Raw genomic sequence first — 21,551 nt, forward strand, 5'->3', positions numbered from 1 at the left:
GAAGGGCACCCCGGACCCTCCTGGTCCACTCCAGACGCCGTTTCCACTCACCGCATGGGTTGCCTTTGCCAAGGCCTGTTGACTCCAAATCCAGATCCGACAGCGAGAGCCTGCGTGGGACAGCTCGTGCCTACATCCTGGTCGTCGAAGACACCACCTGGTCCACGTGGCTTCAGAGACAAGCGTCCACTCTTCACCCGATTGCGACGTCGTCATCTTGTTCCACTCGTGGTTCCACTCCAGTCACTGGCTAGTGACTTTGAACATTGTCCCCTCTGCTTTCAGGTTCTCCTCTTAACTGCTCCACCCTTGGATCACACCGGACATCTTCCTCCTGATCGCCTGCAGCATCTTTTCTTCCAGGCTCCATAGACTTCAACGCCGGAACCCGACACGACTTCGCACCTATGCACCCGCAGCCTGTGGGTGAGGTAACACGAGCATTTCGGTGCTCAAGGGTAGATTGACTCTCCTAGTGTCCAGTTCCACAGTCGTTTTAACCTAACTAGTCAGGATTGTCCGTACTCACCTTTTACTTGGACTGTACTGTCCATAGACACTGTTACGCATCTCGCGTGTGAGTTCACACTATGCACACGCGTTCCGTGGGCCTCTTATTACTTACCTAGAGTTAGGGTAGTGTGGTCCCAGCGATCCTACAGCCTCTGGACAGCCCCATTCCTTCTATCGACTTTCACATTCCACTTACTTAGTATATGGTTTGTCGTGCCCCTAGGGCACTATTGTAATTTGTGCAACTTAAACGTATTTTTCCTGAGAGCTTGTCATGTGCTTAGCCCTCTGATCTCATAAAGAGTTCAGAGGTGTATGTTAGTTAATAAATATATTGTTTATTTTCATAACCTGTGTGGTGTCCTTTCACTTGGTATTCAAGGGGTTATGTGTGGTAAAACAGCTGGCATCACATGCCAAAAGAGTTTAGCCTAAGACTTCTTTGTCCATGCTACCATTAGGATAGCTGGTCTATAAGGTTGACTTACAACCAATCACCATAAGGGTTGTTTGGACTGATGCAAGGTGATCACTAGAACTAGTGAGCATCATATATCAGGCCAACTTCTCACAACACCACCCCGCAAGATCATGAGGACTTTATCCCCACAGTCAAAAACACCTTGGATCACTGGCCTCCCATCACAATTGACACACTTAGATCCATCTTCAAGACAATTAAATCTGGCTCCCCTTGCGACCCTATTCCTATTAAAGAACTGAAACAACTGGACACCCCCTCTCTGGAAATCATTGTTAACACGCTGAATTCCTCATTGGAATTCTCTACAGTTCCCGGACTCTGGAAACACGCCATGGTCAGTCCACTACTGAAGAAACCTGACGCAAACCCAGAGTTGCTATCTAATTACAGGCCCATATCACTTCTTTCCGCCTTTTCCAAATTACTGGAAAGACATGTCCATTCTTCCCTTACTCATTTCACTGAGGAAAACTCCCTTCTCCACCCGTCACAGTCTGGCTTTCGAGCAGGGTTCTCCACAGGGACGGCTCTGCTGGGAGTCACCGAGAATATTCGGAAACTCCTTGACGGTCAAACGGTCGCACTCATTCTTTTGGACTTGAGTGCGGCCTTTGACACCATATCGCACGAAGGCCTACTAACCACACTAAGAAAAAATGGGATCTGTGGTGCTGCTTTAGAGTGGATCAGATCTTTTCTGACCCACCGAACCTTCCAGATCACATCTTCCTCTGCGCATTCTGGAATTTTCAGTGCCCCACACAGAGTGTCCCAGGGCTCTATCCTAAGCCCGCTGTTCTTTAATCTTTACCTTAGACCTTTGGCCGATCTAGCGGACCGATCAGGACTTACCCTCATGACCTACGCTGACGATTCGCAGATCATTTTTTCTCTGTCAGAATCTAGCCCACTAGCCCTGTCACTTCTCAATCAGGGTCTTCACAACATTTTTAGCTGGATGACCATCAACCAGCTGAGATTGAACGGAGAAAAAACGGAGATCCTCCTGCTGGGTAAACAACGGGACCTATGGAACTCAGTCCATTGGCCTTCCCAAATGGGAAACCTCCCATCACCAGCCTCTCAGGTACGCAACCTGGGGGTCATTTTGGACAACTCCCTTTCTATGAAACAGGCCAACAAAGGTGCTGGCCTCTGTTTCACAATCATAAAGTGGCTTAAGAAAATCCTGTGGATGCTGCCCACCTCCACCCAAAAACCGTGGTCAATGCCCTCATTACATCTAGGCTGGACTATGGTAACATCCTGTACCTTGGCTCAAACAAAGCTGTAGTTCGGCGGCTGCAACTTGTCCAGAACCCTGCCGCCAGGCTGCTATGCAGAATTTCTAAAACCACCAGTGTGTCAAAATGCCTTCGTGACCTTCACTGGCTCAGAGTAGAGAACCGGATTAGATTAAAGGCTCTCAGTTTCATGTTTAAAATAAAGGCAAGTACGGCACCTAAATACCTGCAAGCTTTAGCCCACCCCTACACTCCCAAACGCATTTTACGGTCACAATCAGCAGCCAATTTTTGTGTACCCAGGTGTAAACTTGCAAGAATGGGAGGGAAATCCTTTGCACAGCTAGGACCTAAGCTCTGGAACGCACTCCCTCCACACATGCACAAAGAAGAAAACTATGCTAGGTTCAGAAAAAACATAAAAACCTGGCTGTTTGAACAAAAACTTGAACGACCATGCGAACCTTCTACCTTTTTCTTCTGTGCTGTGTCTCGGCGCAGGGAAACCCTTTCTGGGTAGCTGTGCGCCTTACAAGTGTAAAAAATAAATAAATAAATTCTTGCAATGGACGCATTTGAAGTCTGATATGAGGGACAATGAATAAGCAGGAGGCCATCATGCCTATAAGCTGCATGAACACTCAAGCTAGCAAGGAGTGTTGTGGGTGAAAACTTTGAATTGGAGACTGCATGTTGGCTATCCTGGCTGGATTTGGATATGCTTTTGCCACTGAGGTATCTATTGTTGCTCCCAGATATTGTTGTAGGTGGGAGGGCTGCAGGTGTGATTTTGGGTAATTTATGGAAAAACCCAGACTGTGCAGCAGCTGGATTGTCTGAGATGTGTGGTTTGCACACTGTGCGTATGAGTTGGCTTTAATGAGCCAATCGTCCAGGTAGGGGAACACATGGATGTGTCGCCTTCTTAGGTGTGCCGCTACTAATGCTAGGCATTTTGTAAAAACCCTTGGTGCTGTAGTTACCCCGAAGGGGAGAACTTTGAATTGATAGTGTTGACCTATCGTGAACCTGAGGTATTTCCTGTGAGCTGGATGTATAGGTATGTGAAAGTATGCATCCTTGAGGTCTAATGTTGCGAGGAAGTCGCCTTGTTGGAGTAACGGGAGTACTTGTTGAAGAGTGATCATATGGAAATGCTCTGAGAGTATGTATTGGTTCAGAGGTCTGAGGTCAAATATTAGTCTGAGGGACCCGTCCTAAATGGGAATAAGGAAGTATAGGGAGTATACTCCTGTCCCTTGGTGTTGAAAAGGGACTGGCTCTATGGCTCCCTTTTCTAGCATGGATGTTACCTCTTTTTGTAACAGCGTGATGTGTTCTTTGGACATAGGATGGTGTTTGGGTGGTATGTTGGGCGGAGTAGAAGTGAGTTCCAGGCAATAAACATACTGGATAATTTGTCTCACCCACCTGTCTGTGGTAATTGCGTTCCAGACTGGTAGGAATTGTGTTAGTCTGCCTCCGACCGGCGTTGAGTGGTCTGGAGGGTGTATAAGCAAGTCACTGTTTGGTGGTGGTGGAGGCTCTGGTGTTGTTGCTGCCACGTCCTCTGCCCTTGTTATTATTGCCTCTATAACCTCCTCAGTTGGAGACTTTATTAAAGGTGCTCTGGGTATTACTTTTGAATGTAGAGGAAGTTTGGGATGTGTTGCCTCTACCTGAGCCTCGAAAGGAGGAGCGGCGAAAGGAACTTCTAGATTGTTGAAACTGAAGTGCACCCATAGACTTAGCAGTATCGGTATCTTTTTTCATCTTCTCCAAGATGGTATCTACTGCAGGGCCAAACAGAAAGTCTTGGTTAACTGGCTGGTTAAGGATGGTTGACTGCACTTCATTCTTAAATCCGGAAATGCGTAGCAACGCATGCCAGCGTAGTAATACGCTAGTGTTGATGGACCTAGCTGCTGTGCCAGCTGCGTCAAGTGCACATTTAATGGAAGCATTTGTTATAAATTTGCCTTCCTGTATTAGGTCGTTAGCTTTAGATTCAAATGGCTCTGGGAGGTGTTGTAGTAAACCTTCCAGCTGGTCATAACGTGCTCTATCGTATCGTGCTAATAGAGCCTGTGTGTTTGCAATTCTCCAAGTATTTGCTGCTTGGGATGCCACTCTTTTGCCTGAAGCTTCTAGTATCTTTGACTCTTTGTCAGGAGGGGAAGCATCTCCCGTTGTTTGTGAATAAGCTCGCTTTCGAGTGTTTGCTAACACTAATGAGTCTAAAGGCAACTTTGACCTAATATAAGAAGGGTCTGTAATGGGCTGCTTTATACTTTTTCTCAATTCTGGGATTGAGGACACGCGCTCTGGCTGGATCATTTAATATGTCTGGTGCGTGTTTTAGTACTCCTTTTAACATAGGAATTGTACATACGCTCTTTTCTGAAGTTGGAAAAGTGTCAAATAGGAAATCCTCTTCTATTGGGTCAGTGTGCAGGTCTACATGATATTTAGCTGCCCTATCCACTAGTTGGTTAAAGACAATGGTGTCGTCAGTAGGCGACGGCTTTGTAGGATATGTAGAGGTGTCCGGATGGGTTGTGGATCGAATGTATCATGAGGATCATTCTGGTCATCCCATGTGTTATCTTGTATATCCTGATCCTCAGGTTCTACAAAGTTATCTTGAGGATCGTCCCCTATGTTTTCCGTCTCATCATAATTTGAGGGAGAGTAAGGTACATAAGGCATGTCAGGAAAGAAAGGAGGAGGAGTGAAAGGCCTTGAGGGAGATGTTGCAAAGTCTTTCTTCTTTGGAGGAACAGGGGAAGAAGGGTCAGTGTCCAAAGGTCTCTTCTTCCTGTGGTAAACTGTTACCCGTGCTGTTTTAGGGTCTATATACAGTTTAGGTTGTTCTTCGTCCACTGGATCAGGGTGGAAAAGGTCTTCCTCAACTGTCTGTGGTTTTGGCGCTGATGATTTTGGCTTAGTCACTTGTTTATGAGTCTTTGGCTCGAGGGCCTTCGGCTGTGGAGCTTCTTTCAGCTGGACTGCTGTTTTCGGGTGGGTGACTTATCAGGTCAGCGACTCCCTTTTGTTCGACGTGTTTTGTTGGCTTTACTGCCTTTTTTGGTTCGGCGACCTTCTTTGGTTTGACGACCTTTTTCGGATCGACTGTTTTTTGGCTCGATCACCTCCTTCGGATCGACCGTTTTTTTTCGTCAAATCAGCTGCCTTCTTCGGTTTGACAGGAATTTTGGTGTGACCTGTTTTTGGAGGTTGACACTCTTTTTCAGCTCGACTGCCTTTTTCGGCTCAACTATTCTTTTGGGATCGACGACCCTTTTTGTTTCGACACCCTTTTTTGTATCGACGATTTTCTTCGGCTCAACAACCTTTTTCGGTTCGGCGGCATTTTTGGGAAGTGTGTAGCCCGTTCCTGGAGTATCAGAAGGCTTGGGTTTGGTCTTCGGAGCCGAGCCGGAAGGCGGGGTCTCTGAAGGAGTTTGTCGATCTCGGCGAAGGCCTTTAGGCGATGCTTCGACCGGAGCCTCGTCTTGAGATGGAAGGTACTCACGGTTTAACCCGGTGTGATCTGGTCATCGGAATCCGACTGGTCTTCTACGGTGACAATTTCTAGGTCGGAGTCCGCCGCTTGTGAGAGGTCATGTTAGTCTTCGAAAATGTTCTCTGGTTCCGGTGCCTGCCGCTGCATCTCTTGTCTAGTGGCCCTTCGGTTCCGGATAGTCTTCTTCGACCGGAACGGAGCACAAGCTGGACAGTTTTCCTCGTTCTCGGGAGAGAGGCACTTGTTGCATACTGTATGTTTATCAGTATGTGGGAGCTTGGAGTGACATTGTGGGCACCTTTTAAACGGGGTCCTTCCCATCGGCAGCAGGCCCACGTGGCGTCGAAAAGGCTGAACGGCCCGTGTCAACGACCCGATCGAGATGGAAAGTGTTACCGAGTAAAGGTTTACCGAACGAGAACAATACCGTCGAGGTAGAAGGCCTTTTGGCCTTAGAAAGTTGAAAAGTTTCGGTTCCGAAGTTGGAGTTGAGGAATAGCATCCAAACCCAATGGCGGAAAAAAACAATCTGAAGATGGAGAAGATGCCCATGGGCACTGTAGTCCAGGGGAGGGTTCACCTATCTTCCAGGACAACAAAGTGCAAACATCCGGACCCAACACTAGGCGGCGATCTATGCTAAGATATGAATTCAGCAGCCCACATGCCTCGAACCAAATGTTTAGGACTATCAATTAAGATCCTGTGATGGAGAATAGGAGTTAATAAACAATAATAAATGTACTGAGCACAGCAATGACCATTACGGATACCTCTGATGTTTCAAAATGAGCACTCAACGGGGCTTCCCATTGTGAAAGGAGGGGAGTAGGGATAATTTAGGGGAATAACTCACCATAGAGAGCCTGTGGCGTAGGCTGATCGGAAGGAGGATACTGTGGTGCTGTAGATGACACCATTGCTTGTGGGTGGCTCCCAGAGAGCATTCGTGGGTTACTCTGAAGCATTGGTGCAAATACCGGCTGAACAGAGAAAAAAGACAATTCAGAATATTTGTGTAAAATCAGGCATGAATATAGTCACGGTAACAATTATGTGTACTCAATAGTTAAGGCTCCCAGTTTTCTGTTTTACGGATATTTACAGATAAATACAGACCAAAAACAATGTGTTTCCTTTCTGTATTTATTTTTAAAACCGGACGGAAAAAGACTGAAAATGGTGCTTCTTGTGAGAGACTTTCATGCAGTCTTTCAAGAATTCCAGGCAACAACTGAGTAGATAGATAGCATGAGGAGTTAGAAACAGGATGTGATGTCCTTAAATGCATGCATATGTTAAAATTGATTTGTAGTATTATGCTAATAGGCACCTGTGAGTGTAGTGTTTTGTTACATGTGAATGCTTAATTTGCTAAAACGTGAAAGGCAGATCGTATAAGTGCCCGTCCAAAAGTTAAATAAATGTGGAAATATACCATTTTGCAAATCCATTTATACTGAAAACAATAAGTAAATATGGATAAAAACCAATAAGATGGCTAAAAAATGAAAATGGATAAATACAGACTGAAATGTTAAAAAAATATATACCATAAAACCGGGAGCCCTATCCATAATTAAGGCAATGCAGGATTTCTATTGAGTGCGCTATTGACTAATGTTCCAAAGATTAACCCAGAGATTACAACACATTTCACTGAGGAAGCTCTGGCATATGATCACAGCCTAAAATGACCATGTGAAGGGATGAACGTTACCTGCATGGTTCCAAGGAGCTCAGCAAACCTAAAAGTAGACTCTTTTGACACAATTCTCCCCCTACAAAAACTATTTACTGACTAAATGTGATGGCAGCTTGTACTTATTCAGGTGCACAGACCTGGCTCTGTATATACTATACCAAGATGGCGATCTATTCATAAATGTACCCTCTGCAGCCCATATGCCTCGAACATACCATACCAAAGTGAGATATAGTATGCACAGAGTCTAGTGGAACCCGCAAAGGTAGGCAGAGGAAAAGTTAGATAGCACATCACTCTCTATTTGAGGTAGTGTGGTCGAGCAGTAAGGCAGTATCAGAGGACAGTGTTAGGCATGTGTTGTACACAGTCAGCAAATGAATTCACCCACTCAAAGACTTAACTCCAGACCAATTGTTTCTGTATAGAAATATTCTTTGTTATTTTATTTTCTAGTACAAGCAAGCCTGGCATAGATACGTTGGATAGGTTACTTACCTGTAATCCTAGTTCTCGTCCAGGGGTAGACTCATCAAAGTCATAAGCACTGAATAGTCCCACCCACGTGCGGGATCCCAGAACAATAGCCAATGTGACTTGTGACTATAGCGCCTCATTTTCTCTGTGCCTAGTCTGTGTTTCAGCGCGGGTTCAGCGCCTCAGTTGCTCTGTGCCTGCTCTGTGTTTGTTTAACGATTTCAGCACCAGAATTTCACCGCGCTAACGCTACCTGATTGCCGCTTGCTGGCTTGCTCCATTTCCGACTTGCAGCTCCTTCAGGCAATATCCCCCGGCGCCCTGCTCTGCTCCCCCCTCCATTTTGTTTTTTGTTGTTGTTGTGGGGCTCCGTGTGCCTTCCCTGAGCTCGCCCCGCCTCCCAGCTGAGCCGCCCTCCCACTTACTATTAACGACGCTCCCGGACCTAGAAGCGCTGTGATCCCTCATCGCTCCTGCCCTGAGAGGTCGCTCCCCTGTCTCCCTGCCGAGACGCGGTATTGTAGCTCTGTGCCTGCCCTGTATATGATTGTGCTTTGTGATTTATGCGCATCAGTTACTGTGTGCCTACTCTGTGTCTTAGTGTGACTTGTGACTATAGCGCCTCATTTTCTCTGTGCCTAGTCTGTGTTTCAGCGCGAGTTCAGCGCCTCAGTTGCTCTGTGCCTGCTCTGTGTTTGTTTAACGATTTCAGCGCCAGAATTTCACCGCGCTAACGCTACCTGATTGCCGCTTGCTGGCTTGCTCCATTTCCGACCTGCAGCTCCTTCAGGCAATATCCCCCGGCGCCCTGCTCTGCTCCCCCCTCCATTTTGTTTTTTGTTGTTGTTGTGGGGCTCCGTGTGCCTTCCCTGAGCTCGCCCCGCCTCCCAGCTGAGCCGCCCTCGCCCCTCCCCCTTCCCACCGACCATTTATGACAGCAGCTCATGCGCGCAGCGACCGCGCCCAATCCGCGCCGAAGGTGCGCCAAAGGTAAGCCCGTCTACGCCCGTCCGCGCCAAGTCCGCGCCCAGCGCCAGACCCCCTGGCCCTCACATTGCCCAGCCCTCCCGCATTACCTACGATGCCTCCACCCTCCTAGCCCTTAACCCCGGCCGCTCCACCAACTGCGTCCAAGCCGCCCCTGGACACACCCATGGACCTTTCTCTTGCTACTCCTGCAAATTCATCGGCACCGACAACATCTCCGCTGCGACCACACCACAGATTCCCGACCCCAACCACCTACAATGCATCCTTCTCAACACCCGATCGGTCCACAGGCACGCCATTGACCTATGGAATCTACTAGACACCACCTCTCCGGACGTCGCCTTCCTGACAGAAACATGGATGAACGCTTCCTCCGCCCCAGACATCACCATTGCCATCCCTGAAGACTATAAGATCATTCGCAAGGACCGTACCGGCCACACAGGAGGAGGAATCGCTATCGTCCATAAGAAATCCATCCGCATCTCAACCAGCTCTGACGTCAATCTCGCCAACTCTGAACACCTTCACTTCCAGATCCACATCGACCCCAAGACCACACTCAGAGGCACCCTCCTCTACAGACCACCAGGACCCCGCGCAAAATTCAGTGAAGACATCACAGACTTCATCACTCCACACGCACTCCCCTCCAAAGACTACATCCTTCTGGGAGACCTCAACTTTCACCTTGAAAAGATCAACGACCGCAACACCACCACCCTCTTGGACAACTTCGCCAACCTCGGACTTAAACAACTGGTCACTTCCCCCACCCACATCGCAGGTCACACACTCGACCGCATCTTCACCTCCAGCAATCATGTCTCCTTCAGCCACACTACGGATCTCCTCTGGACTGACCACAGCTGCGTTCACTTCATCTACAACAAGCCAAAACCCATCAACCACCTCCAACCAACTCTGCAAAGAAACTGGAACAAAATCACCATCGACCAGATCTCCTCATCGCTCCTTCTAAACACCCCAGCCCACTCTTCTAACCCAGACCAAGCCGCCGCCAACTTCACCCTATGGTTATCCAACACCGCCGACACCTTAGCACCACTGAAAAAACGTCAAAGCAAACCTGGCAGCAAGAAGGCCTCATGGTTCAACGATGATCTTAAGAAGTCCAAGAAACTCTGCCGCTCCCTTGAAAAGGCCTGGAAAAAAGACCCAACCACTAGCACCAAGGACGCCTTCAAAAACGCCACCCGCACACACCACCAACTAATCCGAAAGGCCAAGAAAACAGCATTCAAGGATCGACTTGACAACAACGCCCACAACAGCAAGGAACTTTTCAACATCGTCAAGGAATTTACCAATCCCTCGGCCAACTCCAACGACATCACCCCCTCTCAAGCCCTTTGCGACTCCCTACCCTCATTCTTCCACAACAAAATTGCAGACATCCACAACAGCTTCGACAACCAACCCGGAGACCAACCCACCCAACCATATGCTGAACATTCTCCCCCCTTGAACACCCTCAACGACTGGAACCCAATCTCCACTGAGGACACCATCCACCTGATGAACTCCATCCACTCAGGATCCCCCACAGACCCATGTCCTCACCACATCTTCAACAAAGCAGACTCCATCATAGCACCGCACCTCCGAGACGTCATCAACTGCTCCTTCAACTACGCCACCTTCCCGGAAAGCTGGAAACACGCTGAACTCACCGCCCTTCTGAAAAAACCCACAGCGGACCCCACCAAACTCAAAAATTACTGCCCCATTTCGCTCCTTCCATTCCCGGCCAAAGTAATCGAGAGAGCTGTCAACAACCAGCTCGCCGCTTTCCTCGAAGCCAACAAATCCCTCGACTCCTCACAATCTGGCTTCCGAGCAAAACACAGCACTGAGACCGCCCTCATCGCAGCAACAGACGACATTCGAACTCTACTGGACAATGGAGACACAGTCGCCCTCATCCTCCTCGACCTCTCTGCAGCCTTCGACACAGTCTGCCACAGCACCCTTTTACAACGCCTCAGAAACATCGGAATACAAGGAAAAGCACTTGAATGGATCACCTCGTTCCTCACCGGAAGAACCCAGAGAGTCCGCCTTCCACCATTCAAGTCCGAGGCCACTGAAGTCATCTGTGGCGTACCACAAGGATCCTCACTCAGTCCCACCCTCTTCAACGTATACATGAGCCCCCTCGCGGCCATCGCCCGCCAACACAACCTCAACATCATCTCTTACGCGGATGACACTCAACTGATCCTCTCTCTCACCAATGACCCCAGCACCGCCAAAACTAACCTACACGAAGGAATGAAAGAAGTTGCCGAATGGATGAAACACAGCCGTCTGAAACTGAACTCCGATAAAACAGAAGTCCTCATCTTAGGTACATCCCCCTCTGCATGGGACGACTCTTGGTGGCCGGAAGCCCTTGGAAAAGCACCCATCCCGACAGACCACGCACGGAACCTAGGCGTTATCCTGGATTCTTCACTCTCAATGAACAGACAAGTCAGCGCCGTATCCTCATCCTGCTTCAACATTCTCCGCATGCTCAAAAAAACATTTCGCTGGATCCCCACCGAAACCAGAAAAACAGTCACCCATGCTCTGATCACGAGCCGACTGGACTACGGAAACACCCTATACGCAGGTACTACCGCTAAACTCCAGAAGAAACTCCAACGAATCCAAAACGCCTCAGCCAGGATCATATTAGACATCCCGCGCAACGAACACATCTCTGGCCACCTGAAAGACCTCCACTGGCTACCCGTCAATAAGAGGATCACTTTCCGACTGCTAACCCACGCACACAAATCACTCTACGACATCGGACCAGAATGCCTCAACTCACGACTGTCCTTCTACACCCCCTCCCGCCAACTACGTTCTTCCAGCCAAGCCCTCGCCACTGTACCTCGCATCAACAAGTCCACCATGGGAGGCAGATCCTTCTCATATCTGGCTGCTAAAACATGGAACTCACTCCCCACTTACCTTCGCCTTACCCAGAACCACCTAGCATTCAGAAAGCAACTTAAAACGTGGATATTTGACAAGTAATCCTCCTCCCCTCCCTAAGCGCCTTGAGACCCTCTGGGTATGTAGTGCGCTATATAAATTCTTTGACTTGACTTGACTTGACTAATATGCATACATATAGATATATCGCTACACAAAGTGATCCTTAAGCCAGTCGAGAGCGCTCCGCAGTGTGTGCTCTGCCCAGGGGTCGGATCCTGACCCAAGGAAATTTGAGTATACAAAGGAGGCGGCACAACCAGGATTCTTTTCAAGCCTTGTTTATTTCACTTCACCCCACCAACGCGTTTCAGCCACAACTGGCCTGTCGGTTAGTCCCTCCACAGTGTTGCTTTTTGTACTATCCCATGTTAGCTAATTATGAAGCATTATGGGAATTGTAGTTACAATTTAGTGAGAAAATTAAAATAAAACAAGCATTGGAAATGCAATAGGTCTCGCAGCATTAGAGTTAGTGCTTTTAGAATTGTTTATGGGTTTTTTTTGTAAATCTTTAGCATTTTTGTTTCCTGTAGCCAATGCTAAAGAATTACAAATAAAAAAAGCCATAAACAAATCTAAAAGCTCTAACTCAAATGCTCCGAGACCTATTGCACGTGTGAGGGTGAGGGGTTGAGGGTGAGTGAGGGTGAGGGTGAGTGAGGGTGAGTGAGTGAGAGTGAGGGTGAGTGAGGGTGAGGGTGAGTGAGGGTGAGTGAGGGTGAGGGTGAGTGAGTGAGTGAGGGTGAGTGAGGGTGAGTGAGGGTGAGTGAGGGTGAGTGAGGGTGAGTGAGGGTGAGTGAGGGTGAGTGAGGGTGAGTGAGGGTGAGTGAGGGTGAGTGAGGGTGAGTGAGGGTGAGTGAGGGTGAGTGAGGGTGAGTGTGAGTTAGGGTGAGGGGTTGAGGGTGGGTGAGGGGTTGAGGGTGAGGGTAGGTGAGGGGTTGAGGGTGAGTGAGGGTGAGTGAGGGTGATGCTGAGGGGTTGAGGGTGAGTGAGGGTGAGTGAGAGTGAGGGTGAGTGAGGGGTTGAGGGTAAGTGAGGGTGAGGGTGAGTGAGGGTGAGGGGTTGAGGGTGAGTGAGGGTGAGGGGTTGAGGGTGAGTGAGGGTGAGGCGTTGAGGGTGAGAGGGGTTGAGGGTGAGTGAGGGGTTGAGGGTGAGTGAGGGTGAGTGAGGGGTTGAGGGTGAGTGAGGGTGAGTGTGGGTGAGGGTGAGTGAGGGTGAGTGAGGGTGAGGGGTTGAGGGTGAGGGTGAGTTCTAGGGCTCTGTGCAATGACAGAAGTTACAATTCTTGACCAGAGGCCCCAGTTGGCACACATGCAAATCAGAACCAAACTTTCCTCTAAAAGGAAACTCAATCCGCAACACAAGACCTGTAGTGCCGATAATGGTATGATACGGATATAGTGCTTTATACTTCCGATGGCGCTGAAGCTACATTAGAAATGTCACCGTGCGTAAGGAATTAGACTTAGCCATGCTGATTAACACCCAGCTATCATGCGGTAATGAAGGTCATGCTTTTGATACAAACTACTATTCTTGTACTCGTCTGTCCTGCTGGATCTGTTCCACGAGGAATAGAGTATTGCACTTGATGCCTTCCAGGAGACACGGAAACTTGCGTTGCGACAGCCACGCTGAGCCGGTTTTGTAAGGCAGCAAAGCCTTCAATGCTGCTGCCCAATTTGTAAGTGTCCAGTGATCGGGAAAGCCCGTGCTGCTAAAATGGCGGCACCCCGCAGATTGCTCTCCAGATTGCTCTCCTGAAGCTGGCTGCCTGATGGAGTGGAGAGCGGGCGGGCAGAGAGAGTGAGGGGGCGGAGCGGGGGTGTGGGAGGAGTGCGGCTGGCTGCCTGATAGATTGAGATGTTCTTCTCTCTTGGAGATGTATTATTACATCAGTTGACAGGATAGTGCTCTGATATTGGAGATTTGAGAGTGACCTGTAAATGTCAGGCTTCGCTGAGTATACCTTGTCTTTCTCTGAAGAGGGACAGTGTTAATGAGGTGTTTTACTGGCTTTGTGGTTTTCAGATGAGGTTAGGCAGGATTTACTTAATGCTGGCAGCCAGGCACAGTTCGATAGGAAGATTAATTTTCGTAGCTGCTCTGGTGTCTTCTGATTCATCTAGGGGCTACAAATCTGCTAGGGTTATCTTCAGATTGGGTGGCAGTACTGGAGGATATGACAAAGCTTGTTAGCATTGAAGTTGAAGAGAACGATTTTTTTCCCTCATTGGAAAGAGGCAAGATGGCGCCCGCTGTGGACGCATAGGCAGATCGTTCTTGCTCCCTCTCACGGCTTCAGGAGAAAAATCTGCTTCAATGTTGCGGATCTGATCTATGAGCGATACTATTTACCGCTGATTGGAAAAAAGTGATTTCCCTGACTTTCTTTGACTTTCGGCCCGCCTGGATTCAGCTCGGTTCGCCCGCGGGAAGTAGTGGGCTTGAGCCGCCTACCATTGCAGCGTGTGGAGTACGGCGTGTGGGCGTTTTTGATTCCTGGCAACCGGCGGCTGGCACTGTGTGGGGCGGGCTAGGTGCTGGAGGATAACGCTGAGGCTCCTGTTTCTGAGCTGAAGCGCTGGAAACGCGGTTGCAGTTTCTCAACATGCCCCCAAAGGGAACGTGTGGAAGACCTCAGCGAACACAGAAGATAAGACTACTGTTGTAGAGGTGAGCGAGGCTACGGTAGAAGAACTTGGTAAACCGGCAAAGGGCGCTAGCGCTGGTCTGCGTGTTGCATCGGATGCCGTGATTACTCAAAGTAAGGTCGGTGCTGAAAAGAAAAAGATACCAGCAATTTTCTCTGCAGAGAGAGTGAGGGGGCGGAGCGGGGGTGTGGGAGGAGTGCGGGAACAGACGGGAGGGGAGGAGAGTAGGAGGAGGAGTAGGGGAGGCACGGCCTAGCGGCTGTGCAATCAAGAAGTGAGGGGGCGGGAGAGTAGGCAAGGCAGGCGGCTGGATACTATTGGGGGAGAGAGCGATGGCGTTGGCGAATTGGCAACTCCGGGGGCTTTAGAACTGGGGGTTCCTGAGAGTAATGAATATCCCAGTGGGCTTCCTCATTTATCAACGGATGATCAAATGCATATGCCTGATACAGAATCTGGTGATAGAGTGGAGAGCGGGCGGGCAGAGAGAGTGAGGGGGCGGAGCGGGGGTGTGGGAGGAGTGCGGGAACAGACGGGAGGGGAGGAGAGTAGGAGGAGGAGTAGGGGAGGCACGGCCTAGCGGCCGTGCAATCAAGAAGTGAGGGGGCGGGAGAGTAGGCAAGGCAGGCGGCTGGGGCATGTGCACGCGCTTTTAAGCTCAATGCGCATGCGCATTGAGCTTAAAAGTCACGGGCACTGCAAGGAATCGCCACGATTCCTTGCAAGTTGGGATAAAGAGTGGATAAGTCCCAATACTCTCGCTTGCTCGATGCGCATGCGCATCGACAGGCGAGACCTAAAAAGGACATTGTGTGCATTTCAACTGCTGCACTTTTGTGACTAATAGTTCACTGTGGCGTATCGATTACAACGCGTTGGTGGGGTGAAGTGAAATAAACAAGGCTTGAAAAGAATCCTGGATCCGACCCCTGGGCAGAGTACACACTGCGGAGCGCTCTCGACTGGCTTAAGGATCACTTTGTGTAGCGAGAAAGAAAGCCGTGAGATGCGCCCAATTTACTGCACTGCAAGGCAGCCTGAGAAAGCAGACATCGCCTGTGACGGACGCATGGAGGAGCTGTGAAAAACATCCGGCAGCAGACAGTTCCGCACAAGGTAAGCGGAGTACGAATCTCCCTTGTGACAGTAAAGCAGAAGATTGAAGTGGCTGTCACAATCTTCGAAAACAAAACGCCGACGCCGTAAACAGTACGGGCGGCTCATCGAAGTTGTCAGACCAGGAGGAGGCCTTAAAATAACAAGCACATATGTTTTCACCCTTAAAGTTGTAAGTGTGCAGCACGTAAAACACTTAAACCATGGAAGCTCGCGCAGCTAAGAGAGCTTCCAAAGTGACAACCATGTTCAAAAATGGGGCGAAACCAGATGAAACACCATCGGCTTCTACAACGCCCATAGCATCAGACAGCACTGTGAAGCAACAGTTAAATGCTTTGGAGAAACTGTATAGAAAAGAAATTAACAAAAGTTGGGAAGCAATTGCACTTGAGAAATATGTGAAAGTAAAACGCATTCCTCGTGGCTTGAGGATTTTCACGATGCCCACGCATTCAGAAGTGAAGAAAGACTTGATAGATAAATGGATGGATAACAATACACAATGCTCGCTAAACATGATGCGCATTCTGGTGAAACATGCACCAATTGAGGTGGATGAGATCACTCAAAAAATAAAAGAATTGGAAGAAAAAATATTAAGCGATAACAACCAAGAGGAAGTCGCTAAATTACGCAAAGATATGGAAGCAAGACTAGACTCGTATGAAAGTGAAATTTAAGAGCGCAAAGAACGCAAATTTCAAAGGGACGAGATAGATTATATTCATGGCAGAATTCTCACATTTGCGAGGCGATATGATAACTTGAAAAAGAACTATCCCATGCATAAAATGGCATCGAGTGCAAGTGAATCGAGCATCAGTGACGACGGATCAACACGCAGCGCTTACCAGGCAAAAAACTGGTCTGTTTTAGAGGAAGTCGAATTAATCAATTTGGAGAAAAGCATTGCGAGAGGCGGAGGAAGGGGAAGAGGAATGCGACCATACTCCAACAGAAGATACAGAGGAAGAGGAAGGGGGACACAAAACCAGGCAACCCCCGCACCAGCACCAGAAAATCCCGCAGGTCCAAGCGGAGAAAGACGACAGTACCCCCTTCGCAATCGCAATCCGAGACAAACTTAATAGTGAATCTTTCGGATCATCAGCTAACAGAAACTGAACAAAGCGTTTTAAACAAAGGATTGTCATTCTGTCCTGAGGCACATTTTGACTATACGGAAACACGAATAGACTTTTACAAGTATATCAGAAAGCTCAAATTAGCGAAAGTACATGCTGGAAAACAAATTGAACCTACTAACCTAGTGGAAGAAAATATGGATGATGTCCAATTCAATACAATTGCAGAAATACCAGACCTCAGAAACAGTTTTGAATCGCTGTTTGACTTAAATGGCACATTAATATCGGATTCAGAAATGCTGGATGAATTGAATATCCAAACTGATGAGAGACCAAGTACTGGATTAAAAAGAAATCAAGGTACTATCCGATTCTATCACCAGGCAATAAGATAGTTCTGTTTTCTGAGGCAATAACAAAAGAACTGGACAATCTTTCAAAACTAAGAAACAACACGTGAAAATCTGTCAAAAACAGAACAAGGAGCCATCAAAACATTAATTGAAAATGACAAAATTACTATAAAGCCAGCGGAGGACAAGGGGGGCAAAATTGTCCTAATGAGAACATCAGATTATGTGCTAGAAGCCATGAGACAACTGAATCAAGAAAATACCTATCAAAAATTGGAAACGAACCCATATGTGAACATGAAGAAGGAATTGCAAAAACATCTAGAAATATGGTATACAAAAGGGTTAATTGATGTTGATGAAAAGAAATATTGAACTATCGAGCATCCTATAATACCTTGTATATATTTTCTCCCCAAGATTCACAAGACTCTAACTCACCCTCCAGGAAGACCCATGGTCTCCTCATGTGGCTCGCTATACGAAAATGTCTCCAATTATGTTGATAAATTTCTAGCTCCTATTGCACAAAGTCTACCTTCTTATATCAAAGACACCGGGGATTTTCTACGAATTTTGATGAATGTGAACTGGAATTCAGAATATCTTTTAGCTACCATTGATGTGGTTTCACTTTACACGTCAATTCGTCATGAGGTCGGAATGCAAGCGTGTGAATACTATCTAAAACAGCGTAGCATCGCATATCTAGATCACTCAAAGATGCTGATAAAGATGATTGACTTATGTTTAAAGAACAATATATTTCTCTTCAACAAGCAATTGTTCAAACAAATATGTGAATTGTTCAAACAAATATGTGGTACTGCCATGGGCTTTTCTCTATCTCCTAACTACGCAAATATCACCATGGGGTGGTGGGAGAAGACCATAGCATGGAATCAGGACAAACAACAGGATTTGGATCGAATAATATTATGGGTACGTTATATCGATGACCTGTTCATTATTTGGCATGGCACAGATACTCAGTTTCAGAGTTACTTTAACAAACTGAATGAGAACGATCTTGGTCTACAATTCACATGTAATACAACCACACAAGAAATAGACTTCCTGGACACCAAAATATATGTGTCTGATGACAAACTTGAATCCACTCTATTTCGCAAAAAACAGCAACAAACAGTGTGCTACATGGGACTAGTTTTCATCCCAAATCCCTCCTACATAGCATACCATATGGAGAATTCACACGCTTGAAGAGAAATTGTTCTGTACCAGAGGATGCGGAAAGAGTGATACAAGAAAGCAAGTGCAGATTCAGAGCAAGAGGATATGAAGAACGTGTTCTGACAAAATGTAAAAGAAAAGTTGATTTGAAAACGAGGACTCAAACATTAATCGAACAGACCAAAAACATTGAAACCAATGCACCACCCAGATTCATAACGACCTTCAGCAAAGAAAGTGGAAACATTGCCCGTATAATGAGAAAATATTGGCATCTCCTGTCAGGGGACCCTGACATAGGAGCAACACTCGGCGAAGCTCCATCAATAACATACAAGAAAAACACATCTCTCAAAGATTTACTGGTTAAAAGTTAATTCCAAATAGAACCAAAATCAAACTGGTTGCAAAATCAACGAAAAGAGTTCCAACCGTGTAATTCATGCAAAGCGTGCAAAATCGGTAAAAGCATGAAAGTAATTGAAGAACCAGATGGCAAAATAATGAGAATCGACCAACAGATCACTTGTTCCTCACAAAATGTAGTATACATCGTGGAATGCAAGTGTGGAATGAAGTACGTGGGATGTACCACATGTATGCTAAGAAAACGGATTTTGGAGCACATTAGGGCGGTGAAAAATTCGAACATGCAATACGCTACCGCCAAAAACATGAGTTCCTGCCAAAATGGAGATTGGAGACAAATGCAATTCTACGGGGCAAAGATGCTGGACAAAATGGAAAGAGGTGGAGACCTAGTTCGCAAACTACGTCAGCTTGAGTCGCGGGTGATAATCAGACTCAGAACAAAACATCCGAAAGGGATGAACTTTGGAGAGGATCTGCACATTCATCTGGAATAATATGTTCCTGAAATGACTAGGGTACTATACCCAACAAATCAAGACAATTATCGATGAACTACAATATAAGACCAGGGTACTATACCCAATAATTAAGACATTGTAATCGATACGCCACAGTGAACTATTAGTCACAAAAGTGCAGCAGTTGAAATGCACACAATGTCCCTTTTTTATTTTAATTTTCTCACTAAATTGTAACTACAATTCCCATAATGCTTCATAATTAGCTAACATGGGATAGTACAAAAAGCAACACTGTGGAGGGACTAACCGACCGTGAGCAAGGCCAGTTGTGGCTGAAACGCGTTGGTGGGGTGAAGTGAAATAAACAAGGCTTGAAAAGAATCCTGGTCTTGCCGCCTCCTTTGTATACTCACAAATAGATATATATATATATATATATATATATATATATATATATATATATATATATATATATATATATATATACACACATTAAAAAAACATATATATATATAGATAATATGCATATACACATTAATATGCAGCCTGAAATACACCATACTAGGCTAATAAAAAACTGCCATTATTGCATGTAAAACCTTTACATTTGCTAAATAAAGACATATATAATACATTATATGATAATGTAAAGAAAAAACACTGCCCTGGGTTTTTTTGCAACACACAACCTTTATTTTCAAAGGTAAAACAGGCAGGATCTTAGATGCAGATTTAGCCTAGATAGGCTGCATAGTAACAACTGAAAAACTTGGCGCCGTGCCTTTAAGACCTCCATGAGCCTCCAGGCTCCGATCATGCACCACAGGTGACAGTTAGGTCAGTTCTTTTTGGACGGCGTATAACAGTATAATCACAGAATGGGTAACATGGAAAAATAGATAGTCCTGGTATTCGCCCGGGGAGGAGGGTGGGTTGCTTATGACGGATGAGTATACCCCTGGAAGAGAACTAGGATTACAGGTAAGTAACTTATCCTTCTCTTCCAGGGGATACTCATCAATAGTCATAAGCACTGAATAGAGTATCAAGCCCTTACCATACCCTGCGGACGAATACCAGTCTCTCTAAACAGTATACTAATAAACATTACCCAAACAAATTCCTCAGGGATGCTTGACCAACTTTAGCATCTGCCCGAGTATCAGAATCAAGGCAGTAATGGCGTGCAAAGGTATGGACCGAACGCCATGTAGCTGCCATACAAATTTTATGAATAGGAAAATTTTTAAGCATTGCTATCGTAGCAGCTTTTCCTCTAGTGGAATGCGCTCTCGGCTTGCCCGGGAGCTGTTTCCGTGCAAACTGGTAAGAGAACATAATGCATGAAACAATCCATCTAGAAATGGACCTCTTAGATGCAGACAAGACTGTATTCAGAGGGCCATAGTTCACAAACAAATGATCAGACTTTCGAACACTCTTGGTCTTGTCAAGATAACATTTCAGCACTCTTTTTAGGTCCAAAGAGTGTAGAGCTTTCTCAGCTGGAGTGTTCGGACTAGCAAAAAGCGTAGGCAGTGTAACTGACTGGTTAATGAGAAAATCCGAAATCACCTTAGGAAGGAATCTCGGATAAGTGTGAAGTACCACTCTATTCGCATGGAAAACGAGATAAGGTTCTTTAGAACAAAAAGTCTGTATCTCGCTCACCCTGCGCGCAGAAGTGAAAGCTACTAAGAAGGCCCCTTCCACGACAGATGTTGAAGGGATGCCATATGAATAGGTTCAAATGGGGGACCCATCAATTTGGACAAAACCACATTCAACTCCCAAGGTGGAGAGGGAGCCCAAACCGGAGGGTAAACTTTCTTGAGACCCTCCAGAAAATCCTTTACCACTGGCATTTGAAAGAAAAACTTGAGTGGGAGACTTTCGATATGCTGTTATTGCTGCCAAATGGACCTTTATAGAAGAATAGTGTAAACCTGCTTTGGCCAAAGAAAGTAAGTATGGTAACAGTACCTGTTCTTGACCTCGAATCGGGTCATGACCTTCAGCAACACACCACATGAAAAACCGCTTCCACTTGAAAGCATACGACTTTCTTGTAGAAGCTCTACTCGCCTCTCTCAAAATGTGCATACCGTCCTGCGAGAGGCCTAAGTGCCCATATCGGATGAACTCAGGAGCCATACTGCTAGCTTCAGGGACGGCAGGTTGGGATGGAACAGTCTGACGTTCCGTCTGGTCAGTAGATCCGGACAGCAAGGTAACCTCCTGTGCGGTACTTTGGACATATACAGGAGATCCGGGTACCACAATTGGCGTGGTCAATCCGGAGCCACCAGGTTCATGTCTGTCTTGGACTTGTACAGTTTCTTGATCACCAAGGGAATGA

General features: G+C 46.8%; 1 protein-coding gene across 4 annotated transcripts in view; it reads right to left on the reverse strand.

The window, feature by feature from the left end:
* ATXN2L (ataxin 2 like) overlaps positions 1 to 21,551 on the reverse strand; it is an 842,401-nt gene that overhangs the window by 304,056 nt on the left and 516,794 nt on the right. For all 4 annotated transcript variants that reach the window (XM_086932367.1, XM_086932366.1, XM_086932369.1 and 1 more), the window contains one exon: positions 6,624 to 6,750. In XM_086932367.1, the coding sequence (XP_086788493.1) occupies positions 6,624 to 6,750 (127 nt within the window). The remainder of the gene's footprint in view (positions 1 to 6,623; positions 6,751 to 21,551) is intronic.

Source organism: Lissotriton vulgaris, chromosome 7 (genome assembly GCF_964263255.1).
Source record: "Lissotriton vulgaris chromosome 7, aLisVul1.2, whole genome shotgun sequence".
In the NCBI taxonomy this organism is placed as follows: Eukaryota; Metazoa; Chordata; class Amphibia; order Caudata; family Salamandridae; genus Lissotriton; species Lissotriton vulgaris.